Here is a 23,736-nt window from a genome sequence, read left to right as displayed (position 1 = left end):
GGAAGCTATTCTTTAAGAGCACAGACACAGTTCTTCAGTTGCTGAGGATGTAACAGACCCAGATCAAGCTGTGTCTAAACATCGTCATCCCTCTCACTGGAAACAATCCCTTTCACTCCATCCTTAAGTGCTGCTGATGAAATGCAAGAAAGGGCCTGGGAGACTTTTTCTCTGTAAAGCTGCTCAGTCTGTGGTCAGAGCTAATTTGGCACAGATTTAGGTCTTCTAGTAGAAGAGTTTTAAAATGAAGGAACAGGGCTGAACCTAAGCAGTAACTGAATGTATATGCAAAGTCCTTGAGTGTGCTTCCTCAAGCACAGGTAGCTGTTTTCTTTCCCCAGTTAATGAAAAAATCATGCTGTGGAAGAATCAGTCAAATATACGCCTACGTGTGAGCGTATCTGTGACTCTCCTTGCCTTCCTCAATTCATTGTAGTATCGGAGACACTGCTTGTTTTTTTTAAAGAAAAACTCCATCCAGCTGAATTCACCTAAAATTTGCTAATTCTTTGCAAAGATCACACTCCTGCATGCCTCTGTGACATGCTGCATAACCCACATCACTGCAGTCGGGCCCTACGACGGGGTGGGACCTCAGGTGGTGGCTGAGGGTGAATGGGGGAAGAAGTGAAACCACAGGGCTCGGTCTCACATGCACATTCACCTCTGTCTGCTCTTCCTCACCCATTCACCAATTCGCCACCAAGGAAGTGCCGGCCTGTGCGGTGCTCAGTTCGTAAAGGAGCTCAGCACCCATTGACAGGAGAGGGTAAACGACAAGAGTCAAGACTTGCCAGCCTAGGAGTCTACCAGGACGTGCTGTCCTAACGTACAGCAGCGCTGTCCATTGCCACCAACCGCCAGTGGGTAAGGAAGAATGTAATATCCTGCAACCCGGTCCAGACCAGCCGACCACTTCCTACGGACGGCCACGCGTTGTCTATAACGCTCCTCACTCATGGTTTAGGATGGACATGGAACCGTGCAATGGCAAGCCCTCACAGGCACACAGAAATGCACCCAGTTCTCTTTGATTTGTTATTCTGCAGGCTCCAGGGGAACACCATGGTTATTAGCTTGCCAGCTATGTTTTTTCACTACTCAGTTTAAAAAAAATTGCTAGGAATAAAACCAGTAGAAGGGGACACACTTCAATTAAAAAGTTGGGGGTTTTTTTTTGTCTTCCTCAGGCACGCCCTCCCTTTCAAAGTTATGAAAAATTATTCTTGCATATACCGGCTTTTAAAATTTCTCTTAAGGCCTCAGACTGCTGTGCATCTCTCATTACAGACCTAAAAAACCCCGCTGGAGGCTTCGCGTGCGCTTCCTGCCAGTCAGAGCGAGCGCCCGCAATGATGAGGCATTACTTCCTCCCCAGCCTTCCCCAGCCCGGCACCGCTCTGCTCTTTGGTCTGAGAAAGTCCTGCGCCGAACAGCGTCAGAACTTGAACCTTGTGTCTGAACTGCAGCTAAAGCATCAACACTGCTCCCTTAGTATGTAAAAAATTAGAGTTAATTTACCTCTCGATGCCTTTGCCTCTATTGAGCACAGCAAGAAATGGAAACTTTTAATTGAATAAGCAGCTGCAAAGCCTGCTTGCAGACGAGACAAGTGATATTACAAAGCCTTTATGCATTGCGTATGTATACCACCAACTTCCTGCAACAGCAAGAGGTGTCTCTGATGAGGAAGACAGAGTAGCATAGCACAAAAGTCACGAAAAATTGTTACTCTAGCATATTTTAGAATAACTCATTAACTTCGTTACCAAAATTCTTGTCAAGAAAAAAAAAAAAAAACAAACAACTTTTGTAGCTTGAAATGTTTGATTCTTAGGCACTTTGTGTCCTCCTTCAGTAAGTAGGACAAGCTCAAAGTCTCAAGCTGCACAGGACTTGACAATACAAAGAATCCTTCTAACTGTTAACAGCCCATGGAGCCGAACCTGTCCTTTACCTTCGCATGATGCTGAAGTACACGCAGCTCTCTTTAGTGTTGCTCTTAGCAAGATCCTAAATATATCGAAGTCCTTGCTGCTTTGGGTGCATCATGAAGATCCAGTGACACTTTTCAGAAGAACAGCTTTGCCTCTCCTCCCCTACACTGCTACATGGCACTTAGCTGCAGCCCTTCACCTCAGAAATGGTTTTACATCCTTTTGAATCCATTTAAATGATTTTATGACAATCTGAATGATTGGGGAACCTTTCAGACTGAGAAGAAAATCACAAGCATAAAGCTGTCTTAGGATTTTGGAGAAGAGCAAGACCAACTCAAGCAGTTCAGTAAGTCAGAAGATGATTCATAAAATACAGCCAATATGCTGTGCTGTACTTCCAGTAATAAGTTGTATGTTTAGACTCTTCTTTAAGCTGCAATTGCTGCTGTACACCCTCCCCAGAGCATCATCACCCAGCTGAGAGAGGAATTTAATGAGCTGCTGCTGCATGATATGACAGAAGCAAGTCAACATAGTGAAAAAACGATTCCAAAAGTGCATCTCCCGCGGTGCATCCACGTGGCAGAGGGACAGGAGCCCTCTTGTCTCCTGAACTGGACACTCCCCTTGCTCTTCTCTTACTGCACTATTTGAACGTAGAGGACAGGATGCAACTCTTGGTCCTAGTCTAACCCTTAAGGAACTCAACATCAGTTTTGTATTATTAAAAACAGGATGGGATTAAAATGTGTGCTCAAGTGAGTTCTTCCTCTAGCGTAACTTCCAGCTTCAGAACGAGGATGAAAAGCTGCTTGAATTACAGAGTATGACACAGATCTGTAACATATAACTGTGTTAACCAGCTTCAAAACAGAACCAAAACTCAAGTCTTTCCCCCTCCTGAGCAAATGCTTTAACCAAGGCGGCAATGTCCCCCCTTTCTTTGCACCTCATAATCTTGATGTGTCTCATGCAAAGCAAAAGAAATTTAACAGGAAGGGAGGAGACAAGTGTCAGAAGCCTCTGATAATTTGTAGCCTGGTGGTCATGACACTGTTTTGGGAGGTGAAACATGTTGGGTTTCAAGGTTTCCAGACGAGATATGGAAAGCAATTGCTCTTTTCATGGCAAAGAGCTCTGCCAAGTAGGCAACAATGGCATCTCCACTTCCCAAAGTGTCTTACGAGACATAAAATACGTCTCACTCTGTTCTTCAGGGGGGCACTGCTTTGGTCCAAGACAGTATTTGTAACTGTGAACTAAGCGTGGAAAGGTAGACACTTTCTGCTAAAGTTACATGCCTGAACAAGGCAACAGGGTAAGAGAAGCCACCAGCACTGGGTTCAGCGAGCATTCTCCGGGCTGCTGGTGGCTGTAGGTCTGGCACAGAGCTGAACTCCCTGCATGACGCAAGGAGCTGGGCACTTACGTCAGGCTTGTGAGAGCTTAGTGCTGCAATACTGAACTTGCCCTACCTACCACCGTTCCTGGATCCAGCCCGTGTTCCTTAAAGCCTGGAAGAGACTCCAAAGGCAAACGTTGGAAGCTGCAGCATGGTGATTTTAAATGAGAGCTGGCCAAGTATCAAAACTGTGTGACAGGCAAAAATTCCACGCTGACAGCAAGCAAACATAAAAACTCGACAGGTTCACTGTGGCAAGTTCTTTGTGCCAACACACAATATTAAGGAAAGCTCTCTTTGGATGCTCACACTAGATTTCAGTCCTTCTCTTTTCCTTTAAGACTTAAACATAAAAGCCTTGGCATTCATTAGAAGCTACATTATCCAAATCACTGGACTCAAGAACAGTAACATCGACACATGAAGATGTCTTGGCAAATTGGGTGCTCAGGATCTTACTATACTGCAGTAATGATTAGCCATAAAATTAACTTTTAGATTAAAAACCTTTAAAATTATCTATTCAGCTATCACATACGGTATGCAAGAAGGTAAGTGTGTTTTATTACTATTAAAAACTGAATATAGACTGCATTCGGTTCTTATTTGTCTTGGTGTAAATTTGGAACAACTCCACAGGCTTGAACTGAAACAGATGATTTACACCGAGCTGAAACAGAGCACGTGTCAATTTTAGGGTTCATTTAGGAACGCAGCTGGATAACAGAGCCTGGGAACTTTGAATGAAGTTGAACACAAACCATTTCACAAGTTCCTGAAATGAACCCGAACAAAGTACCAGCATTTTCAAATAACTTTTACTGCTACGGCCTTTTCATTTTGAACACAAACCAGCCTTTTTCTCCTTCGCTATTTGATCACACATGGCAGGAGATTAAATAGTTTCATGGTTGATTGTATTATGCTTTGCATCTGGGAACTGGGTTTTAATACCTTCAGATATGTTTGCTATTTGATGTGATTTTCTTAATAAACTGGCTTGTTAAGATAATGAACGAGTCCACGGCTAGAACTGCCATTAAGCAAGCGACACTTTTTTTTTTCTGGAAGGCACATTTACGCACGCAACAGGTAACGGTTGTTGTTTTGTTTGTACTTTAGTCTCTGGCAGTCTTAACTGTGATAATAGGCTCTAAGTATGCTAGTAGAAACACAATTTGAAAACATGTCCAGCTTTACAGTCTTCAAGTATCAGCCTGGATACAAAAGCTGCTGGAACAGAAATACGGGCGCGTCCACAGGAGCAGCATTTTACACCGGTAAAAGCAGTTTCTGCTTGTTTGTCTGAAATTACGAAAACCCGGGGGCTGGGTTTGGGCTCAGGCCCAGGCCGATGCCCCAGCGCGCTCCCATCCCAGCGGGCGCACGGAAACCGCCTCTCGCGGTTTTGGGATCGGGAAAAGGGAAAGTCTGCGTGGAAGAAACCCAAACCCTTACCTGCGGTATCGTACAAATTCAGGGTGACCTCCTTTTTGCCCACCGTAACGCTGGTAGTATATTTCTCGAAGACGGACGGCGCGTATTGCTGCAGAGGGAGGAGAAGCAGCGCTAGCTAGGGACGCGCAGCTCGCAGCCAGCACCGGCCGCTTTGCCGGGCGGTCCCCCGCGCCTTCGCGCCCCGGCCGGGCCGGGCCCGGCGGCGGGACAGCCCGCTCACCTCGGGGAAGGAGCCCTTGGCGTACACCATCAGCAGCGACGTCTTCCCGCAGCCGCCGTCCCCCACGATCACGACCTTCACCTCCTTCTTGCCCGACGGGGCGGCCGCGCTGCCGCGGGAACCCCCCGCCGCGCCCTCGGGCAGGGCCCCGTTGGCCGCCTCCATGGAGCGGAGCGGAGCGGGGCCGGGCAGGGCGCAGCGCCGCCGGGACGCGGCTCCCCGCAGCCGCCGGCGCCCTCCCGGAGCCCCGGGGCGGGCAGCACCGCCCGCGCCCCGCCGGGGATTGGCCGTGCCGCGGGCGCCGGCGCCTCCGGTACCTCAGGGCCCCGCCCGCGGCCGCGCCGCCGCCTCACGCCCGGGGCGGTGGCGGATGCCTTTTCCCGAAGCCGCCGCACGGGTCTGGGGCGCCCACGGCGTGGGCTCCTCACGGCAGTGCGGCTGCCCAGGGTCACCCGCGGGGTCCCAGCGCTGAGGGGGACGCGGCCCCGGTGGGCACCGCAGGAGGCCCCTCCGCACCCGGTCAGGCCTCCGAGCCCCGAGCCCCACAGGGGCTGCGCAGCCCTGTCCTCCTGCCGAGCCTCCAAGGCCTCCATGCTCCTGGGGCCGTCGGGCCCTGTCCCCTTTGCCCTTCCCATCGACCCGCCATCTTACCCACGCTTGGGTGCCCGTCCCCATCCAGCAACCGTGGCGCCAGCGTCCGCCGCCCCAGGCCTCATTTATTCCTCCAGGGAGCCCCTTTGGACCTCAAGTGCCGTGTTGGTTTACCCCGCGTCGCCAGCAGCTGAGGGGATGTTCTCCAGTTCAACCTCAATGTCTGCAGCGGCGGATCCCGGTCCTGACGGCCGAGGGGAGAGCGTGCAGCGGGTGCAGCGTCAGCCAGGGTAGGGGGAAGCAGAGACCCCCTGAGGTACCCCCGAAACACATCTTGTTGCTGGCACTGGGAGTGGCGGTGACTTGCTGCTTGTTTTCTGCTGTATTTATTGCTCAAGTTGGGACCGACAGCTATGCTCATTGCTTATTCACGCAGTCCCAGCCATCCAAGGTGAGCTGTGATGAAAATAAACTGGAATTCTACATTTTAATTGTAGAAACGTGGTGGCCCCAGCACCTACCTGGCGTTGTTTTTTACCATGGAAGGCAGGGGATCACAACAGCCCGATACGTTTGGCTCCGCTACACAGGTCAGGGGAGTGATGCTGTGTTCATGACAGACCTGCTCAGGTGCCAATCTACCACCATTCTGCACAAAAAAATGGTGTCTTTCCTAGCGGGGATTAACAGCATGCTCCCTCTCAAATAAACCCCATCAGTTCTTAAGAAATCAAAATTGACTCTAAAAGTTTTGAAATACCACTTGTGGGAATAGCAACAAACCCCCAAGGGCATGCCTGAGTGTAGCAAGATCATTTAATTCAACTAGGAAAAAAAATAAATCACGACTTAAGCAGGGTTTTGCATTTTCTCCTGCACGGTTGTGTCACTAGATGGCCTTCCAGACCAAATACAAACACGACTGCGCTCTGCATCTCTTTCAAGGAAGACCCTGCGTTGTGCAGAGGGCAAACAAAAAGCTAGAAAAGGCTCTTTCGGCGATAGGGAGGAGAGATGTGTAAAAACCCAAAGAAGTGTCATATAATTCAAATAATAATAATAATGATAATAATAAGCAGCAGCCAAATTCACACCTGTTTAAAGCTAACCTTTTTACTCAGGAAAAAGTTGATGCAAGCATGTAGAATATACAAGCTGTCAAAAAGATGCTTTGTGAACCACAATCTTATATATCTTATCTGGGACACAGTAAAAGCCATCAGCTCCTGTCAACTGCAACGGCTGGGGGCATTCCAGTATCGCACAGGAATGAATGGTCCAGGAAAGACTTGTTTTACCCTGAAGAGATTTATTTGGACCTGGCTCAAAACCAGCGTCACACTATGTATGATGCGATCAGCAGATTTAGTAGTCTTCCTGTAACTGAGTATTATAATTCAAGGTTTTTTTTCAAGTCAATTATTGCCATAAAAGTGTTTGGGGGGATAAATGTATTATTTTGTGGGTCATTGTTAGGTTAGGCTTTTTGTCTTTTTTTTTTTTTTTTTTTTTGCATGTCTCACAAAACAATCTTTGCATTTCTCACAGCTTTGTCTCCTTTTACATTTTATCATTAAGGAAACTTTTTAGATTTGTACACCTTTAGATTCGGGACAAAACAATATAAAATGAGTAGATTATAAAATCAACTGTAAACACTCCAAAACCTGTTTTTAAATAATGGATGTTCTATTTGTAGCGAGCTAACTTAGTATTGACAAAATACAGCATTTCAGTGTCTCCGTTACTTATTTTTAATTAACAGGTATGCAGTGCTTTAGGCATATAAAGTCCTATGCAAAAGCGAAGCGTATTTTGCTGACTCCGAAAAAGTAAAATCTAATATGGAAATCTGCCATTGATTTAAATGGAAGAAGATTCAACCCTCTATTAGTAAAATTCAAATCTAATCATTATTAATTGCAAGTGTCCTTCCTCTACTTTTGTTTTGGCCTGTATGTTGGTTTTGGCACGAGTTCTGTTTCATCAAAAGCTTACACATCTGCAGCTCAAGAGTCAATATGCCTATAGAGATTTACAGTGAGCGTACCAAAGTCAAGACTTTAATGGGGTATGGTAAATCTCTGTGTTCCAATCTTGTTACCAATTTGTCGCTTCACGATTGCCAAGGAAAATAATAGAAAGGAGTGAAAGGTTAGCACACTGCCTAGGAAAACTGCTGGAAGCATACGATTTTTAAAAGATGCTTTAACACTGTAGATGGTATTGATGGGTAATTCAGGTTAGTTACGAGGACACCCAAAAAAGACTCACAGATTAGGTTTAATATTGAAGCTATGACTTTTTTACAATACCGGGTGATGAGAGAAGTTGACACTCCCATTTCTCAAAATACCAAGCCTGGGGAAAAGTGCTTGCAACCTCCTGGACAGTTCTGGTACGATGGAAGAACCTCAAGGCATATCCTTAGCCTAACCTCCTAAGGAAACAACACCAACGGGCTTGTGCTGCCTCTCTCTCTTTCCCTTGTGACATGCTTGGAAAAGACAAGGAAACTGAGATTTAATAATATTAAAAGCCCCTGAGTTTTGTGACTATAGAGAGTCAAGTGGGGGAAAAGAGGCATAATTGTAAATTTTTCTGCTCAAAAAATACTGTTTTAAATAGTAAATATGTTAACAGATTTGACAGAATATTCTGGTTAGCTATGTTCTTCCATTTGGAGGAGCTCCGAATACTGTCAAAGTTTTACGTTTCCGATCACTTAAGCTCTATCATAGTGCGTGCCCTTAGGATAATAAGCATGACTTGGAATAATATTTCTAATATAAAATACAACCATTTTAGCTAACCAGCAAGGTCTCAGACTACTGGTACTTCCTTGTAGCCTCAATTGCAGAGAGGAGTAACAGCAGACGCCATCTGCTGTATACTCATATTATGAGTTTATATGGTAATACAAACTACACAAGAATGGGGACATGTTCTTCCTAAATGTCTTCAGAACCACATTTTTGAAATACACTAAAAAATTTCCTTCTTGATAATACAGATGCCAGCTTTACAAAGACTTAAACATAAAATTAACAATAAGAACAAGTAGCCCCATTTATGTCAAAGGAAATATCCATAAACTTAGTTAAGAATGTGCATAACAAGACAGAGCCTTAAAGATTTATTTTTGAACGTTACCAGTGATATTAATTATTTGTGTCTTCAGCGATGAATTCCCACTACAGCATGTACATACAGAGCAAAAGACAACGCCCTGAAGAGTTTACAATAGGAAAGACAGACCCTAAAGAATGGGACTTATCATGTAAGTAGAGTGAATTTCTGATAAATTTCAGATGTTACACAAGGGCAACAATTGTTTGTCATGCGCACAGACCCTTACTGAAGAACAATCTCTGCCCCATGGAATTGCGCGTGAACTGGCAGGGCAGATAGGGAAGGGGAAACTGTAATGTAGGAGAGCTGAACTGTACCGTGCACGCACAAAGAAGTTATGGGTGACAGTATCAGTGTTAAGAGGAGAAGCCTATGACAAAGCTCGGTATATACGCAAGGTAATTCAATTTATTTACAGAACCACTGTACAATTTTCTTTTCACAGTTGTGTTTTTGCTCACAATCCCAAGCCTCTTTCGACCCGCACGCAACCCTGGAAATATCTTTTTTCAAAATCAAAGCTCTGTCTCCTTGACTTTCAGCTGCTTCTCGGTATCCATTTCTGTAGTGTTTCTCGCTGTTTCTCTTGCACATGCAGAGCTCCACCATCTGGTCCTCATGGCCTGATATTTTACACACACGCCCCCACCCCGAAAGATCCCTTGGGCCACATGATTCACCATCTATTCAGACCTTGCCATGTGCCTGTTTTTTGTGTAGTAGCCCCTACTGATGTAAATCCCTTGTTTCATAAGGGCTCTCAATTGCCTTTTTCACTGAAGGCAAGGTGGCTGTGACACCTGCCAGTTTCTAAGACGTTTAACGCAACCTAAAACATTATTACATTGTTGTTTGGCTGAGCAGGAACCGTATTTTTTTTCCCAGTGGGAAGTGCTGCCAGAAAGGTATTAACTTTCTAGACTATTAAGTAATGTGGAAAAATTATATTTCAATAAGAAAATTTCCTTTCTGCCTTTTCATGCCTTAGGAATATAGTTCCTGTTTCACTTGGCTGAAGTAGCCCAGGCACTAAATCAGTGCAAAAATCTTTCAATAAACTCTACATAAAATCTGTCCAAATGCTACCATAGAGTTCAGAGGGCTATGAAAGAAAACAGGACAACGGTCTGCAACAGGAGGTGTTAGCGAAATTAGACACACAACTCAGCAAAATCAGGCAGCGAATACTCAGGCACTTTGATGTAGTTTGGACAGATTTTGTTCATAAACCACACACTGACTGCTACCTAGCGAGCAGCTGTTTATAGGGAACCCATACTGTTTCTTGGGTTATTTTCTCTGGTATGCTTTAAATCAGGGGTGCCAACTATGTGGGCCAAATACGGCCTACCTGCTGTACGCATGGCCAACGTGCCGTATTTTGAATCTCACCTTTCGTTAGAAACTGAGTTCTTGGCCTTGCAGTTGTGGGGGAAAAACCCCTCCACTTTACAAATTTGAAGAGTGTGTAAATCAACATGGTAATGCCTCAGCCTGACACAGTAGGTGCTTAGGGGCAGTTTTAAGTTTCTGTTCCTCACTGAAGTGTGAATTCTCAAGCCAAGTTCTCTTGTAAAAAATGGGTAACACAACGTTAAGATCATCCTATGCTTTTCTGGAACATCAAACACAATGACTGATCTCTGAAAAGCATGAAATGAACAAGCAAGCGCCTGCCAACACCACCATAACTCTGCCCCCGCGGATCTGGGCGATATGTGTGTCTCCCAGATGTGCTGGCACAGCTTCCCTGAGCGATGGGGAGGAATTTGTCAACACAGGCTGGCAGAGCTATCCCACTGGTGCTGGATCTCATCCTCTTCCTCTGTGCTCGACAGTGAGTCTGGAGATTCGCCGGAGAGAGAGGGATGCAAAATGCCTTGTTTCAGGCGAGATCTGCAGGTTGTGTTTGTGTTGGTAGCTGAGGTTGGTTTTACCAGGGGAACAGCCAGAAGCAGTGAGTTCAGGAGTGATGCGCAGTGAGAGCTGAATGAGCGCACAGGTCTCTGCTACAGATCTGCATGAAATTTTCTGCATCTAGATCTGCAGCAGAGAATAATCCCATCAGGAAGTAATTTTGGGAAATGTAGGGAAAGAGGCTGTAAATAGCTTTCCTTGCAACACAATGCGTCTTTACCCAATATCCAACGCCTCTCTCTAATATACACCCCTAAAATCCCTCTGGCTTATGCCTTCCTGTGTTTCCATTACCCAACACTCCACCTGATCTAGCAGGCACCGAGATGTTATTTTTTTTTCAAAATAAGAGTGCCCTCTGCAGTATCTGCTTTCTTCAGCTTATTTTTCCCTTCTTCTCTCATTCCCAAAGTAGGTAATTCCTGGTAAATAGAGATTTTGTTTTAATGTACTTGCTGGTTTAGAGACAAGGGAGGACTGAGACCAGTAGGAGTGTATGTTAATTAGGATGACCACAGCACCAGAGCAGGAGTTGCATTCAGGTTCTTTAGTTTATGCAGCAGGGGTAAGTATGGAGTAGGTGAAGCCACTGTGGATGGCCAAATCTGGGTTACAGTCCCCAGAAGTTGGTTAATAGATGCCATTAATCCTGAAATGTGTGGAGTTGTACTTTTTTGTGAGGCTTTGGAGAACCTCAAGTTTAGATGATCCCAGGTTTGGCTTGCTAAATATGCTTTCCAAGATGTGAGCTACAATGCAACCTGAGAAAGCGTGTGTTTTTCAGAGCCATTAGAAGAGTCAGGCTTTGCATGGCTGCGTTGGCTATGCAATAGCCATCGCTCTTGCACCTGGCCCAGGCAGAAAGCTCTCAAACCTTTTGGACAAGAATGTGGGGAAACTGGGAATATTCATAGGAGGAGAAAAAAGGATGGAAAAGTAGGCTATAAGAGAAAGGATTGTGGATGAAATACAGGCAGGCTTTTGCTGAGTAATGTATGGCATCGGCATTAAAGGGCAGTTAATGTGTGAAGTTCGCGTCTTCCCCTCCGATATTTGTGCAAACTTCCTACAGGAAGGCAGCAACTGCAGACTGAAGAGATGATAAAATCCTCTGTTTATATACCTACGGGAGACACTGTAATTCCTGCCTGTTTTTTGTTGAGTGCTAGATGTACGGGGAGAGCTAAGCAGGAAGCACTTGCTCTGTCGTTCTCTGGCTGGGAAGAAGCTCATACATAGGGATGGAGGTTTGGCAGGAGCCAGAGAGGTTTGCGGCTTGTCGGAGCATCCCTAGACAAAGGACAGGCCCAGACTGAGTTTCTCTCAAACCTGAGAGTAGCCATTAACCTGGCCAGAGCAAACGCTGTGAAGAAACAGCAACGCTCAACGGCTAATTAATAACTTGAGGCGCTGGAAATAAACTCAATTGTAATTGTGTCATGTTTGCTTTAGAGCTGTGATTTTTGGCCTGTGCCATGCTTGTGGGAGCTGGACGAGTTGACAGTGCAGAGTGGCCAGGCTGGAGGTCCTCGCTGCGAGCCGCCGGAGCGGGTCGGGAAGGTGTTGGAGCAATCGCAGTGGTGGCGTGGTCTGGTGTGCGCAGGCACGTAGAGGGCAGCAACCTGCCAGCGCTGCTCCAGCCCACGGGTCATCAAACGCGGACTGGCACGTTGCCCTGTGTGAGCTCGACACCGCTGTCCTTGATGGCATGTTTCCTGTGCGTTTCTCCCTTCCTACACACATTTCACCCTTCCTGACTCTCGCTGTAACAACGGGCATGCTGTCAAGTTCCCAGTTGCTTACTGGGATTAACATAGTAGCTCTCATTTCTTAAGGCGGAGAGACTTCCTGGTTAAAACCACTGTAATTAAACTTACATCTCTCATAATGCTAAAAATGCCCCTGTGTGAAAGGCAGCTGCATCTGCTTGTAAAATACCAGCGCCCCTAGACCTTTAGTGGTCTTAGGAGTCTAACAATATTATAGACAGTGCCTGTTCAAAGATACGGGACTCCAGACAAATGGGAGAAGGAAGCAAATATAGCATCCCTCTGAATCAGACATCTCAGACGAAAATCTTCCAAGTACGAAACACATCTGGCTGCATATTTGTCAAGTTTTTTATTGGCTTGAAATACACACAGACACAGAGCCCATAGCAAGTCCCTTCCACTGTAGATCTGGGTGGGCACCTCCGTATTCCTTTTAGGACTCATTTTTGGACCTGGGGAGAAGTGTTCTCAGTCAACAGGCCTCCGAGCAAGCCGGAGCTGGCCATGGAGGAGGGCAACAGCTGCACGAGCTTTAATTCCTCTCCCCACCCTCCTGTGCAAATGTGCCCCTCAATCCTCCGTCTGGAGGAGCCGGAGAGAGGAACATATAGCTCCCCCGCTTCCCTGCCAGCTCTACTGGCATTTCCTATTACGCAGCCAATTGCCTGTTAGGTGCTGAGACCATAAAGTATTTTTTCATGTGGGCAGCTGAGCGGTGGTGGAACTAGAATCCCTTTTGGTCACAACCCCCCCCCCCAGATGTTCGTGACACTTTTTTACCCCCCTTATGCAACACGTCAGACGTTTGTGATAATTTACTGCCACAGGAACCACTTTCTGCACGCTGGTAGCTGCAAGTCTTCCCGGACTGCTGGCAGGCATTGCGCAGGGAAAAGGAAAGACAATGTGCAGGGGAAGGTGTCAGAAGTAAAGGGAACCCTGTCCTCCATCAGCAGCTCCCGGAAGAGAGAAGGGGAGAAAAGCAGCGATGGCTTCGTGGATTTAGTGGAAACTAACTTCACCTAGGAATCAGAAAGGCCTGCCCTCTTGAAGGTTAGAACAATTGAAGTACCTGGAAAAGGTATTTTAAGACTTACCTTGAAAAAACAAAAAGGCTAAAGCAAGTACGAAAATAAATTAGAAACTAGGCAAAGATAAGAACAGAGCCTGCAGGAATCGAGTCTAAACAAAAGGCAGGGGCTATGCAGTGAGAAAACCACAAATGGCAGGGGCTGAAATGTAAAACCTACAGTTCACTGTGAAACATGAAAGATGCTGTTGTATTCCACACCTCCTCTTCCCGGGCGTAGCTGTCTCCACAAGGTGAAGGGCAGTAATGAATCAAGCTCCTTCCCTCTCTTCCTGTATTTTCTATTCAATTATTCGCAGGCTGTGCAAGTTCTGCTTTATTTCCCCTCTCCATATGCCGCACTCTCCTCCTGGGGTTTTTTTATTCCGAACTGTGCATTTGGCCTCTCTCCCATTTCTTTCTCCTCGGTGCGTGCCCCCTGCTCTGCTAAGATCTGCTGTCTTTGTAACCTCCGCTGTGCACATATGCTGGCTCTCTCTCTCCCCTCCCCGCCACCCCCTGCTTCTGGGCCATCAAGCGTCCCTTCGCTTCACTCCAGCGTTTTTGCCAGGGGGCCCATCAGCCAGCCAGAAAAGGAACAATTTTGCTATGGCCACTGCTCCCGTTTTCATGCTGCCGGCTCCTCTCTGCCGATCAAGGGGAACCCATGTTGCTCCCGTAGTACAGCTGATTGGTAGCGAAGGCAAAGACGGCTCTGCAGCTGCTTAGCAACTGGGAGCTGCTGTTATGCAGCAGCGCAGAAAGGCGATGGATGGCACAGCCTTCGCTAATTCTGCGCGTTCTGGCCCACTCGGCTGAAAACTGTGGCTTAGTGGGCCAGCTGGGGCACTCCCAACTGTCCTGTCAAAAAATAAATCAAGATGGGGATCCTTAACTGCAGATTTGAGAGCAATGGTGACAATATCAAGGCCAGAACTGTCTTGGTCTTGTGTTGTACGTTGTCTGCATCACACCAGTTAGAAGAAACTGCTCCGATTTGTAAGCTAAACTCATTCCATTTGATCTTTGTCATCACTTTTCTGGCTGCAACATTTTATACTCCATCAGTTATAATCAGAATGTTCCCTGTATGCACTGCATGCGTTAAAAAGGCTCACAGGTCTCCAGCTACCATCGCACCCAGACTGTTTTATGATAGGTGTCCAGATACACAAGTATTTTAATGCATAAATATCCTCCTAGGTTACTTATCAGTATCTTCATTTCCTTTTGATGCAAGGTCTGTGAGTGCCCGAATTCTTTAAATGGTACATTCTTCTCATTCTTTTTTTCTTTTTTTGGTAAAACTCTACTGTTTAGGCCATGAAGCACTGAACTGAAATGCTTAGTAATTTGATGGTTTTAGAATGTTGATTAGAGTTGCCAACCTTCTTGATTTATTTCACAATTTTTATAAGCTTGTAAGTATTCTAAAAAATAACCGTTTGCACATTCTGATGGGATCATAGCGTTTCAATAGCAGCTGCCTTTCAATAGGTAAGAAGCAACAGAGAACATTCTGCAAGTCAGGTGTTGAAACAGCTTCTTTATTCCTTTTATTCCTTTATCGCTCAAGAATGATTAGATCTCTGAAAGCACTCACTACCTATCTTACAGAGGTGGCTTTGTCATACTACTAGCAGAAATAAAATGAACAGATACAGTTTAAAAAGAAACCAAAAAACCCAGCCCTGGCAAATATCCAACATGTCCATCAAAAGTTATATGGCTCTTAAGCAAAACAAATGTTTGTTCCACTGCTGGGTATCACCATACATCTCTTTGCACCCAGGCAGCCAAACAACGAGCAGACTAGTGATTCCCTGTCATTGTTCAGTGCTTACATCCCATGCATCCTCAGAGCATGCTGCGACACGGGTGAAATCTGTCAGGAGGTTGCTTATTTTGGCGGAGAAATTCCCTAGACAGATCATCTGCTGTTCTTAGGAAGAAATGAAAAATTTCATGGCAAAAAAAAATGAACGGGCAAATACCCTGTCCATATTCCTACTCAATAGTCCTTTGATATTCTTAGCCTGGTTTCCTAAAAGTAAGAGTCTAATGTGACCGTGTTGTTCTATGTCCTTTTTCCTCTCCTTCCTCCAATCTCAATCAAATTTGGCAGTGGGGAAGAAGTCCCAAACGTATTTAGGTCCCGAATGAACAGCTGAGTAGGGCAGGTAGTAGAGGCACCACCTCGGTCTCAGGGAAAAGCAGGCAGAACTCAGCCCTTGCCCACACCAAGGGGCAGCACCGCTGCCTGGCTGGCCCCGGGGGGCTCCCAGCCAGCACGTTACCCCTTGGTCAGCCAGACAGGACAAGCAAGTCCGGGAAAGAGCTGGAAGATTTGTCAGGGGGCATTTATGGATACAAATCCATGGGAGACAAAGCTTCATGAGTTTAGCTGCTGAGAGAGAAACTGTTTTAGGAAATTGCAAGGTTCGGTGGTAAATGGTAATAGCACTAGTAGGAGGTTTCTGCAAGAGGGCTGATGTGCCATACTTCAACCCCTGTGAAGCATTTATGTGATTATGAGTAGGAGAATTAAGAGCAAGAAGGCATAATCAAATGGATTAGAATCAGTCGAACAGGAAGGTCTCAAAATGCAGTTGTAACCACTGTGTCCTAGAGCTGTCACCCTTCTTTTATGGGTCGGGCAACTACCTGGTTTGGGCCCTACATTATTTAATGGCTATGTTATAGACACCAGGGCAGGCAAATGCTGCAGTGTGCCTCCTGGCTCCCTTCCAGCTCCTAAACTGGGCTTTCTTCCCATGAAACTGGGGTGTGGCAAGAGGATGGTGTACATCCAGACCTCCTCCTGACACAATATTGACAGGACTGAGGTGTATACACACCCGGAACCAGGAAACTCCTACAGTGGAGACAGAAGCAGTTGTTTATCTGGAAGAAAATATAAAATCATTACCAATCAAGTTTGGAGGTGACAACAGTAGCAGGAGGGGGTATTAAAAAAGAAAAACCCATTGCAAGCAACAATGCTGTCTAAGGACTTCTCCTTTTCAAGAGGGCCAAGTGTAAAGCCATACACACAGAACAACGAGCACAAACCAACAGGACGGGATGCCATCCCAAGAAGGAGCAGATCTGAGAGTATTTTAGGAGCCGTGCTGGGACACCAGCTGAACATGGGCTGGTGTAATCCCCGGATGCCTAACAGAGACATCTCAGCCAGGAGGGCCGCTGGCACGGGTACGATCACCGCTGATCGCTCTGTCCCCTTCTGCCGAGATCAAAATGGTGAAGAACTGGAGTGTTCACAGGGAACCGCGACAGGAACGGTTACAAGATCGTGAGATGGACCTGAGGGGGAGCTCTGCACGTCTGCAACGGGAGTGTTAAATGCTCAGCTGATCAGCCCGTACACAGCTACACGGGGATGGAAATCTGGTAATGGAGCATTCCTCCGTCAAGCGGACTGAGATACAGCAACATCCAGAAACTGAAAGCAGAAACTAGACAAGTTTAAAAAGGTATTTTGATTTCTAGCCTGTCAGGTAGAGTTTGATGGAAACAATTTACTAACTCTTATTTTGCTCTCTCTCACAGCCCATTTTAAAATGAAAATCTGATGTTTTTCTAAGATGCAGGTATGCTGTAGTTAAATTCTTTCAAATGAGAAAAAGCAACAAAGTCACAAAAATCTTACGACCTGCATAATGCAGGAAGTCAAACCAGATGAACCTAGGTCTCTTTTGTCCTTTATAATCTATTAATCTAGTTTCCTTGCACAAGCAGTGGATTGTGACATGAAAACCTTCAATATAAAGGATTCTGTGTACAAGCCAGTCTAAAACAAAATGTTGTAAACAGTCACGATCATTGTTTGGCAGAACAGCTGCATATTTTTTATTTCACTTCGCCTCTCAATCTAATTTGCTCTTGTTGCAACACTTTGCCAAAGAAATTAAATCACTTCTTATTGATAACAGACAGTGAAATAATTAGCATGAGTTTTCCACTCAACAATGCAGGGGAGGGACGCTGTGGGCAAGAACAAACCCCTTTGCTTCAAGAATGTGTGTAGAGTCACCACAAGCTGTTCAAAGAAAAAAAAAAATCTTTTTTTTTTTCCCCTTTCCCCTGAAAGATCTCTTTCTTTCTCTAAAGAGTCTCACACAGTAAACCAGGGTCAATCTAACTGAAGTATGAAAGTCTGGTTTGACCTTTCTGGGATTTAAACACGCCGTACCAGAACATTTAGCTTTTCAGATACGAGGTTCAGCCATGAAACCACCCACTCCGGGAGTGCAACCGGTCTCAACTGCCTTGGTGACTTTTAAACTACATTGAACATGACAGTCATTTAGAAACTCTAAAAACGGAAATAAATTTTCAGCTCAGACTTACAAAAACAATTTCCAGAAGTGCTGAGGACCCACAGCATTCGCTGGGTCCGCACGGCGGGCTCGCGGTACAACGCCTGCTGCCCCAGCAGTTTCTGGCCCTGGTTCGCACGTACGCGGCGCCAGGCGCACGCTTTAGGACCTCTCCCAGCTGGAGCAGTTCATGGATTCTGCCATCGGGAACGGCCGTCCTGAACAATGATTAATTGCAGACAAAGATCATAGTCCTGGAAAAATGCGCAGAGAGGTGCAAGTACAGACAAAGCTGTCTAAGCTCCCACAGTATTATGGTCTGGCTGAATCGTCTCAAAGCCTGTGTTAGGCAGAGCTAGCTTGCTTCAGGGTTAAACAGACCAACGTTAAGGTTTAAATGCAGAGATTACCAATATCCAAATATCTATTTAAACAGAGATTTTAAATCCCAAGAAAGCTAATAGCCGATGCCGTTTAAATCTGCTCTTTTTTTAAATCACTTCACGTGCTGACTTAACTCATTCTGATGCGAGCTGCAGAACCGCTTTCATCACCGCTCAAACAACCCCTGCAAACCCACGAACAGATCTGCGCCGTACTTTGATCTCCACGTCGCCGGTTTCGGCCATTTCCAGGAAGCTAAAATGCTTTTCACCTCCACCGAGACACAGCAGAGGAGCATTTTAATGGCGTTTAGCTAAGAATAACGTCACCGCCTCTTCCAGGTTTATTAGCAGACTATTATTTAAAGCAGTGGCAGGCAGGCAGGCTGCCGGAGGAGCAGGGCCAGGCGAAGGAGGGTCTGGCCGGGCAAGGCGCGGCTCGCAGGGACCGAGCGAGGGTCCGGCGGCCGCGCACCGCCGTGGCTCCAGGCGCCACACACAGCGCAGAGGCGGCGTTTTAAAGCCAGCCTGGCAGTGCGGAGAACGTTTTTGTTGGTTTTGGGTTTTTTTTTTTTTCCTTCCCCCCCCCCCCCCCCCCCCCGCCATGGAAACGTGTTCTGTTTTGTGCGGACGGTTTGTCGCTTGTTCTCGACAGAGCCTGACCCGGTGAGGACGGAGGACGGGGGGGGGGGGGGGGACAAGGAATGAAGAGATGAGCCTCAGCCCTCGCGTCGTTGCGAAAGGCGCAGGCTGCGGTGCCTCCTTCGCGGCAGCAGCCTGCTCCCTCGCAGGAAAACACCCCTGAGCCTCAGCACATACCGCAGCACGGGTTTTACAAACCCACGGAGCGGCTGGTCCTGAGCCGCAGGAACGGGCGGGCAGGGCGCACCCTGCCCCGCACCTGCCGCTCCCGCAGGCAGCCTCTGCCAAGCAGCCACTTACCTTCTCCCTCCCACAGGGTCCGCAGGGTCCTGCTCTAGCCTTACCAGGGAGGCCACCTCTCTACAAGTGTTTGCTTTTCCTCCCTGTCCTGCCCTCTGAAGTGGTTGCTCAAGCCAGGCTTTCCTAGCTCACCTAATGTGGGTCTGCAGTGGAGCCCAAGGTACAACTCCCCGCAGAGCACAGCGAGGCTTGTGAGGCGCCGAAACAACCCCCGCGCCTCCACCCAGAGCGAGCTGCAGGAAAATCTGCTCGGGAAAAAGAAAAAAAAAAAAAAAAAAAGAAAGAAACAAACAAAAAAAAAGGCACATGTAACACCTCAGACGGCCATGGCGGCTCGCACTGCAGCACGGCAGCCGGCTCCGCGCCAGCCCAGCCCCGGCTGCGGGCCCGGGGAGCTCGGCGCTGCAGGCCGGCCGGGCCGGACCGGGCCGGGCCATCCCTCCCCGGCTGCGGGCGGGAGGAGGCAGGGCAGCGGCTGCCCCCGCCGAGCGGCCGGGCGATGGCGAAGGGGGGGAAAACCCAGGAGGGGCAGGAGAAGGAAAACAACAAAGAGCCATGTGACGAGCGGCGGGGAGCGGCGGCCGCGCTCCCCCCGGCGCGTTGGCGGGGCGCAGCGCAGCCCGCTCCAGGCGGGGAGGCTGGCGACGCCGCCCTGCTCCTCCCGCGGCCAGCGCTGGCTGCTCATTTGCCTGGCGTCCCCCCCTCCATCCCCCACAACTGCCTGTTCGTTCTTTTTTTTTTTTTTTTTTTTTTTGGGGGGGGGGAGGGCTTTGTTTGTTCCTCTTCATTTTTTCCCCCCTCTGCTATTAGGCTACTTTTCATCTTTTGGTGTTTATAAAAGCAAGCGAGCGGGAGGCTGCGGCGGGGGGAAGGGAGGAAGGCGAGGGGCGGGCGGCGTTATTTATAGGCACCCAGGGCTTCGCCTGCATTATGCGAGCTGCCTTTGTCCTCCCCGCCCGGCCGGGCCTCCCCCCCCCCCCCCCCGCCCCGGCCGGGCTGGAGCGCCGCCAGCCCCGCCGCCCGCAGCGCTGCCTCCCGCTGCTGCAGGGCGCTCCCCAGCGCGGCCATGTTGCGAGCGGCAGCCGCGGGGAGAAAAAGCCGCCAGGCGCCCAGCTCCCTCCTCGGCTTCGCTTTCCACAACCCCTCACAAAGCGGTGGGGGAAGGGGGGGGCGGGAAAGGGGAGAGAAAAAAAAAAAAAAAAGACAAAAAAAAGGCCATTTCCCTCCAGTGATCGGGACGCGAAGCGCCGCCAGGCAGTGGGGGAGAGCCCGCCTCGCCGCCGCCCCAGCCCTGAGGAGAACGCGGCGCCGAAGGAGAAGCCATGATGGCGGCTGCTCTCACACAACATGAAGCGCGACCGGGAGCGCCCTGCCCGCCGTCAGCCGCCCTTCCCGGCGCCCGGGACACGGTGCTTCCGCAGGCTTTCACATAATAAAACCACCAGACTTCGGCGGGGAGGCCATTTCATGGGCTGGGTGGCTGCACTAAAGCACAACTGCTGTGAATATCAACTGCGTCACGGCTCTCCAACTGTAAAACTCAGGCTGCAAAGGGTCCCTCACTTGGAAGGAAACTCCCTCATTTTGGATTTACTTTCAGACCTCCTTTTTTCCCCCTCTCTCCAAGTCACTGCCTCTCGGTATGAAGGATTTTACAGTGTTTTTTAGTGAGACATCCGCCATTAAGACTCACCGTCTTGAAAAACACCCCCCCCCCATTTTGTTGCCTTTTTTTTTTTTCTCCGAGCTTCTGTAATTAGACGGATAAAACATGTAAGGGATCCCTACCACCACCACCACCGCCTTTTCGCCTTTTTTAAAATCAACCTCAGTAACATCTGACTGTTCGCAGGCAGATTCTTTTTTTTTTTTGTGTGTGTGTTCAATTTAACAGCCACGTAACGCCTGCAATGGATTCACGGCGTCTCTCCGCAGGAAAAAAAAAAAAAAAAAAAAAAAAAGCAGGGCTGCGGACGACCAAGCGTTTTTGTGCAGAAAAAAGAAATCCCTCCCTGAAAAATAGACGTTTTCAGAGACGCTGTTAGATGTATCTGAGGAGAAGGAGATCGCCACCGCTCCTAGAGACGACCATTAGGATCTTGCCGCCCAGGACAATAACACTAGCCGCACAGGCCTGGTCTATATGTTTCTCTGCAAGGGCAAAAGGGTTTACTTACCCGCGCACCATAGTTGAATGCAGCTCTGAAGGTGAAGTTGTTACGCTTTTTTAAAATAACGGCTATAAATATATACGTTCTGGATCACCACTTCTCTCGTAAGTTTGCAAGTCAAAGCGGATCTTGTTAAGATAGTTACGGATCTTTGTATGGCAGTGGTCTAGCATCAAAAAAAAGAAAAAGGGGGAAAAAAAAAAAAAAGCTATAGAAAAAGTTGTCCGCTATGCTGACTGACCGTACGCAGCGAGGACTCCTACTCGAGGCTTAAATCTACCTTCCTGTGGCAGATTTACTCTGTACATAAAAAGGACATTCAGTGTTTTTCCACGGAGCACGCAAACACTAAAAATGTTCTCCTAAATAGTTTTAGGCTTTACATGTTAGTGTGAAAACACCTGGTTAACATTTACTGGTTGCAAACAACTTTTAAGCATCTCTTAGCCAGGTATTTTGCTTTATAAGTAAAATATTTCAAAAAGCATAAATTGGTTTAGATAAACAGACAAAAACATAAGACATGCAAATGAAGGCTTAGCAATAAGGACGACTTCAGTAACATTAACATGAAAACTACACTTAGCAAGGACAGAATGGATTGGGTACTTACAACGTAAGAACAAAGAAAGAAAAAAAGCTTATCATAGTAAAATTGCCTCTTTTTTTTGCCAGAATTCACTATTCCTATGCCTGTATTTAAAACATTACCTTACAAGCACCAAAGGAGTTAATAAAAATGGCCAGGAAGCAAGTGTTTAATACAGGAAATACTCTCTAAAATTTATTGTTCAGTCATTAGAGAGCTCTATAAAGCTTAAAAACCCCCAAAACAACAACAACAAAAAAATAATGTATTTACTTTTTTTTTGGCATTCGAAATTGTTAACTGCTGACATAGGGTGTGCCGTGACCTAGTTACACAAGACAAAGATGGATCCCGAATCATAAGGGAAAAAAAAAAAAAAAATCCGCATTTTTTTTTTAAGGTTTGGTTTTTTGTTTTTTGTTTTTTTTTTAAATCTTCCTTCTTCAGTGAGTCCTCTAGCACGGTGCCAGACATTGACACCACCCCGAGCGCTCCCCGCAAGCGGACGGTGTGGATTCACATGGCGGATCCCCCTTTTGGAACAAAGGAAAAGCCCAGTTGGCCATTTCGCTCCATTGCAGAAAAATGGCTGCCTGATCTGTTGGCCTCTCCTTAGCTCTCTGCTGAAGGATGTTTTTACACCGCCGTCTAATAACTCAAGCCCCATGGAAGCTGCTCGCCCATTGGCTGCGGCCGCCCCGCTGCCTTTAACCAGCCAATGGCCCGACCGCGGACCGAGCTGCCGCGGCCCCGCGGACCCAGCGCAGCCGCGCCATGCGCCCGCCGCGCTCCGCCCGGCTCCGCGCCCCGGCGAGCGGCGGGGGGACCGCGCCGCCCGGCCTTTAATACCTAAAACAAAATGGAAGCTCCCCGCTGATTGGCTGCCGCCGGCCCCGGACCTTTAATAAGCAAAACTGCTCCCCTCCTCACCCCCTCCCGGCCGTGTGTCGCTGAACGGCGGTGCCCCCACCCCCCTCGCCGCAGCAGGGCGGCGGGCTCCGCTCTCCGCCCGCCCGGTCCGGGCTCGCCGAAGTCTCCCCCCCCACCCCCCCAAAAAAAAAAAAAAAAACCCAACTTGTCCCACCTATAGGTCCATCTTGTTTAGAAACAGTTTGCGCTAAGGTAAATGCAGCGGGCAGATTCCACTCGCCCCCCCGCATGCCGTTAACCCCGGGGCGGGGAGGAAAAAAAAATAAACCCACCCCGGCGGCGGCCCATGCGGCGGCGCTCGGCGGCGGCGGGGCGGCGGCGGGCGGCCGCGGGCCGGGGGCTGCGCGGCGCGGCCGCCGTGAATGTGCAGGCGGCGGAGGGCGGTTAGGCGTTCGCGGCGCTCGCAGCGGTGAATTGTGGGAGGCCGCCGCCGCCAGCAGCGAGCACACACAATATGTGGTGGCTCGCGAAAACGGGAGGCAGGAGCCTGGCGGCCAGCCCGCGCCGGTAACCGGCCCCATGTGAGACGGGAGCTCGCCTTTCGCCGCCCGGAGACGATCGGCCGCCGAGCGCGATGTCTTTCCGAGAGATCAAGGCGGGGGAAAAAGCCAAGCACCCTGAAGATCATGGCAAAAAGCAGAGTTCAAGTGAGATTGGGTCTTTTTATTTTTTTTTTTTTCCCTTTTTTTTTCCTCCTCCTCTCCTCCTCCTCCCTCTCTGCCTCTTGTCTGGCTGGGGTGGAGGGGGGACCCGGCTGGCAATTCCCCCATTTTAGGGCTCGCTTGGCGGTGGATTTCCTCCCTGCCTGGGTGTGTAGAGCGGGCGGCTCGTTTAAAAAAAAAAAAAAAGAAGGGGTCTTTGTTGAATATTTTTTTTTAAC

At 48.1% G+C, this 23,736-nt stretch overlaps 3 protein-coding genes across 11 annotated transcripts in view; 2 read left to right on the top strand and 1 right to left on the bottom strand.

The window, feature by feature from the left end:
* The window catches only part of RHOF (ras homolog family member F, filopodia associated), a 30,250-nt gene extending 7,875 nt beyond the window's left edge, over positions 1 to 22,375 (bottom strand). The window contains exons 1-6 of one of the 7 annotated variants that reach the window (XM_087754673.1): positions 22,200 to 22,375; positions 21,344 to 21,503; positions 19,299 to 19,411; positions 17,873 to 18,496; positions 5,021 to 6,067; positions 4,801 to 4,888 (exon numbers count right to left, since the gene is read on the bottom strand). In XM_087754673.1, coding sequence (XP_087610799.1) covers positions 4,801 to 4,888; positions 5,021 to 5,185 — 253 coding nt within the window. In that variant the 5' untranslated portion in view covers positions 5,186 to 6,067; positions 17,873 to 18,496; positions 19,299 to 19,411; positions 21,344 to 21,503; positions 22,200 to 22,375. Of the gene's footprint in view, positions 1 to 4,800; positions 4,889 to 5,020; positions 6,068 to 17,872; positions 18,764 to 19,166; positions 19,673 to 21,343; positions 21,504 to 22,199 lie in introns of those variants that run through there. The other 6 variants (XM_087754676.1, XR_015704101.1, XM_087754672.1 and 3 more) reach the window with 6 other exon arrangements.
* Positions 19,493 to 22,489, top strand: LOC148056063 (uncharacterized). The gene is made up of 2 exons (XM_087754670.1): positions 19,493 to 21,374; positions 22,374 to 22,489. Exon 1 carries the CDS (start codon positions 19,493 to 19,495, stop codon positions 20,396 to 20,398), a length of 906 nt encoding a protein of 301 aa, XP_087610796.1. The 3' UTR covers positions 20,399 to 21,374; positions 22,374 to 22,489.
* Positions 22,490 to 23,011: 522 nt separating this feature from the next.
* The window catches only part of SETD1B (SET domain containing 1B, histone lysine methyltransferase), a 56,218-nt gene continuing 55,493 nt past the window's right edge, over positions 23,012 to 23,736 (top strand). For all 3 annotated transcript variants that reach the window (XR_015704098.1, XR_015704099.1, XM_087754667.1), the window contains exon 1: positions 23,012 to 23,503. Coding sequence is in view for 1 of the 3 variants with exons in the window: in XM_087754667.1 (XP_087610793.1) it covers positions 23,431 to 23,503 (73 nt within the window). In the remaining 2 variants the exon portion in view is untranslated. The remainder of the gene's footprint in view (positions 23,504 to 23,736) is intronic.

The sequence above is a fragment of the Nipponia nippon genome, unplaced genomic scaffold (genome assembly GCF_047370975.1).
Source record: "Nipponia nippon isolate SJK-2023a ecotype South Korea unplaced genomic scaffold, ASM4737097v1 scaffold_18, whole genome shotgun sequence".
NCBI lineage: Eukaryota > Metazoa > Chordata > Aves > Pelecaniformes > Threskiornithidae > Nipponia > Nipponia nippon.
Note: the sequence above shows the minus strand (reverse complement) of the source record. Positions and strands in the feature narration are given on the sequence as shown.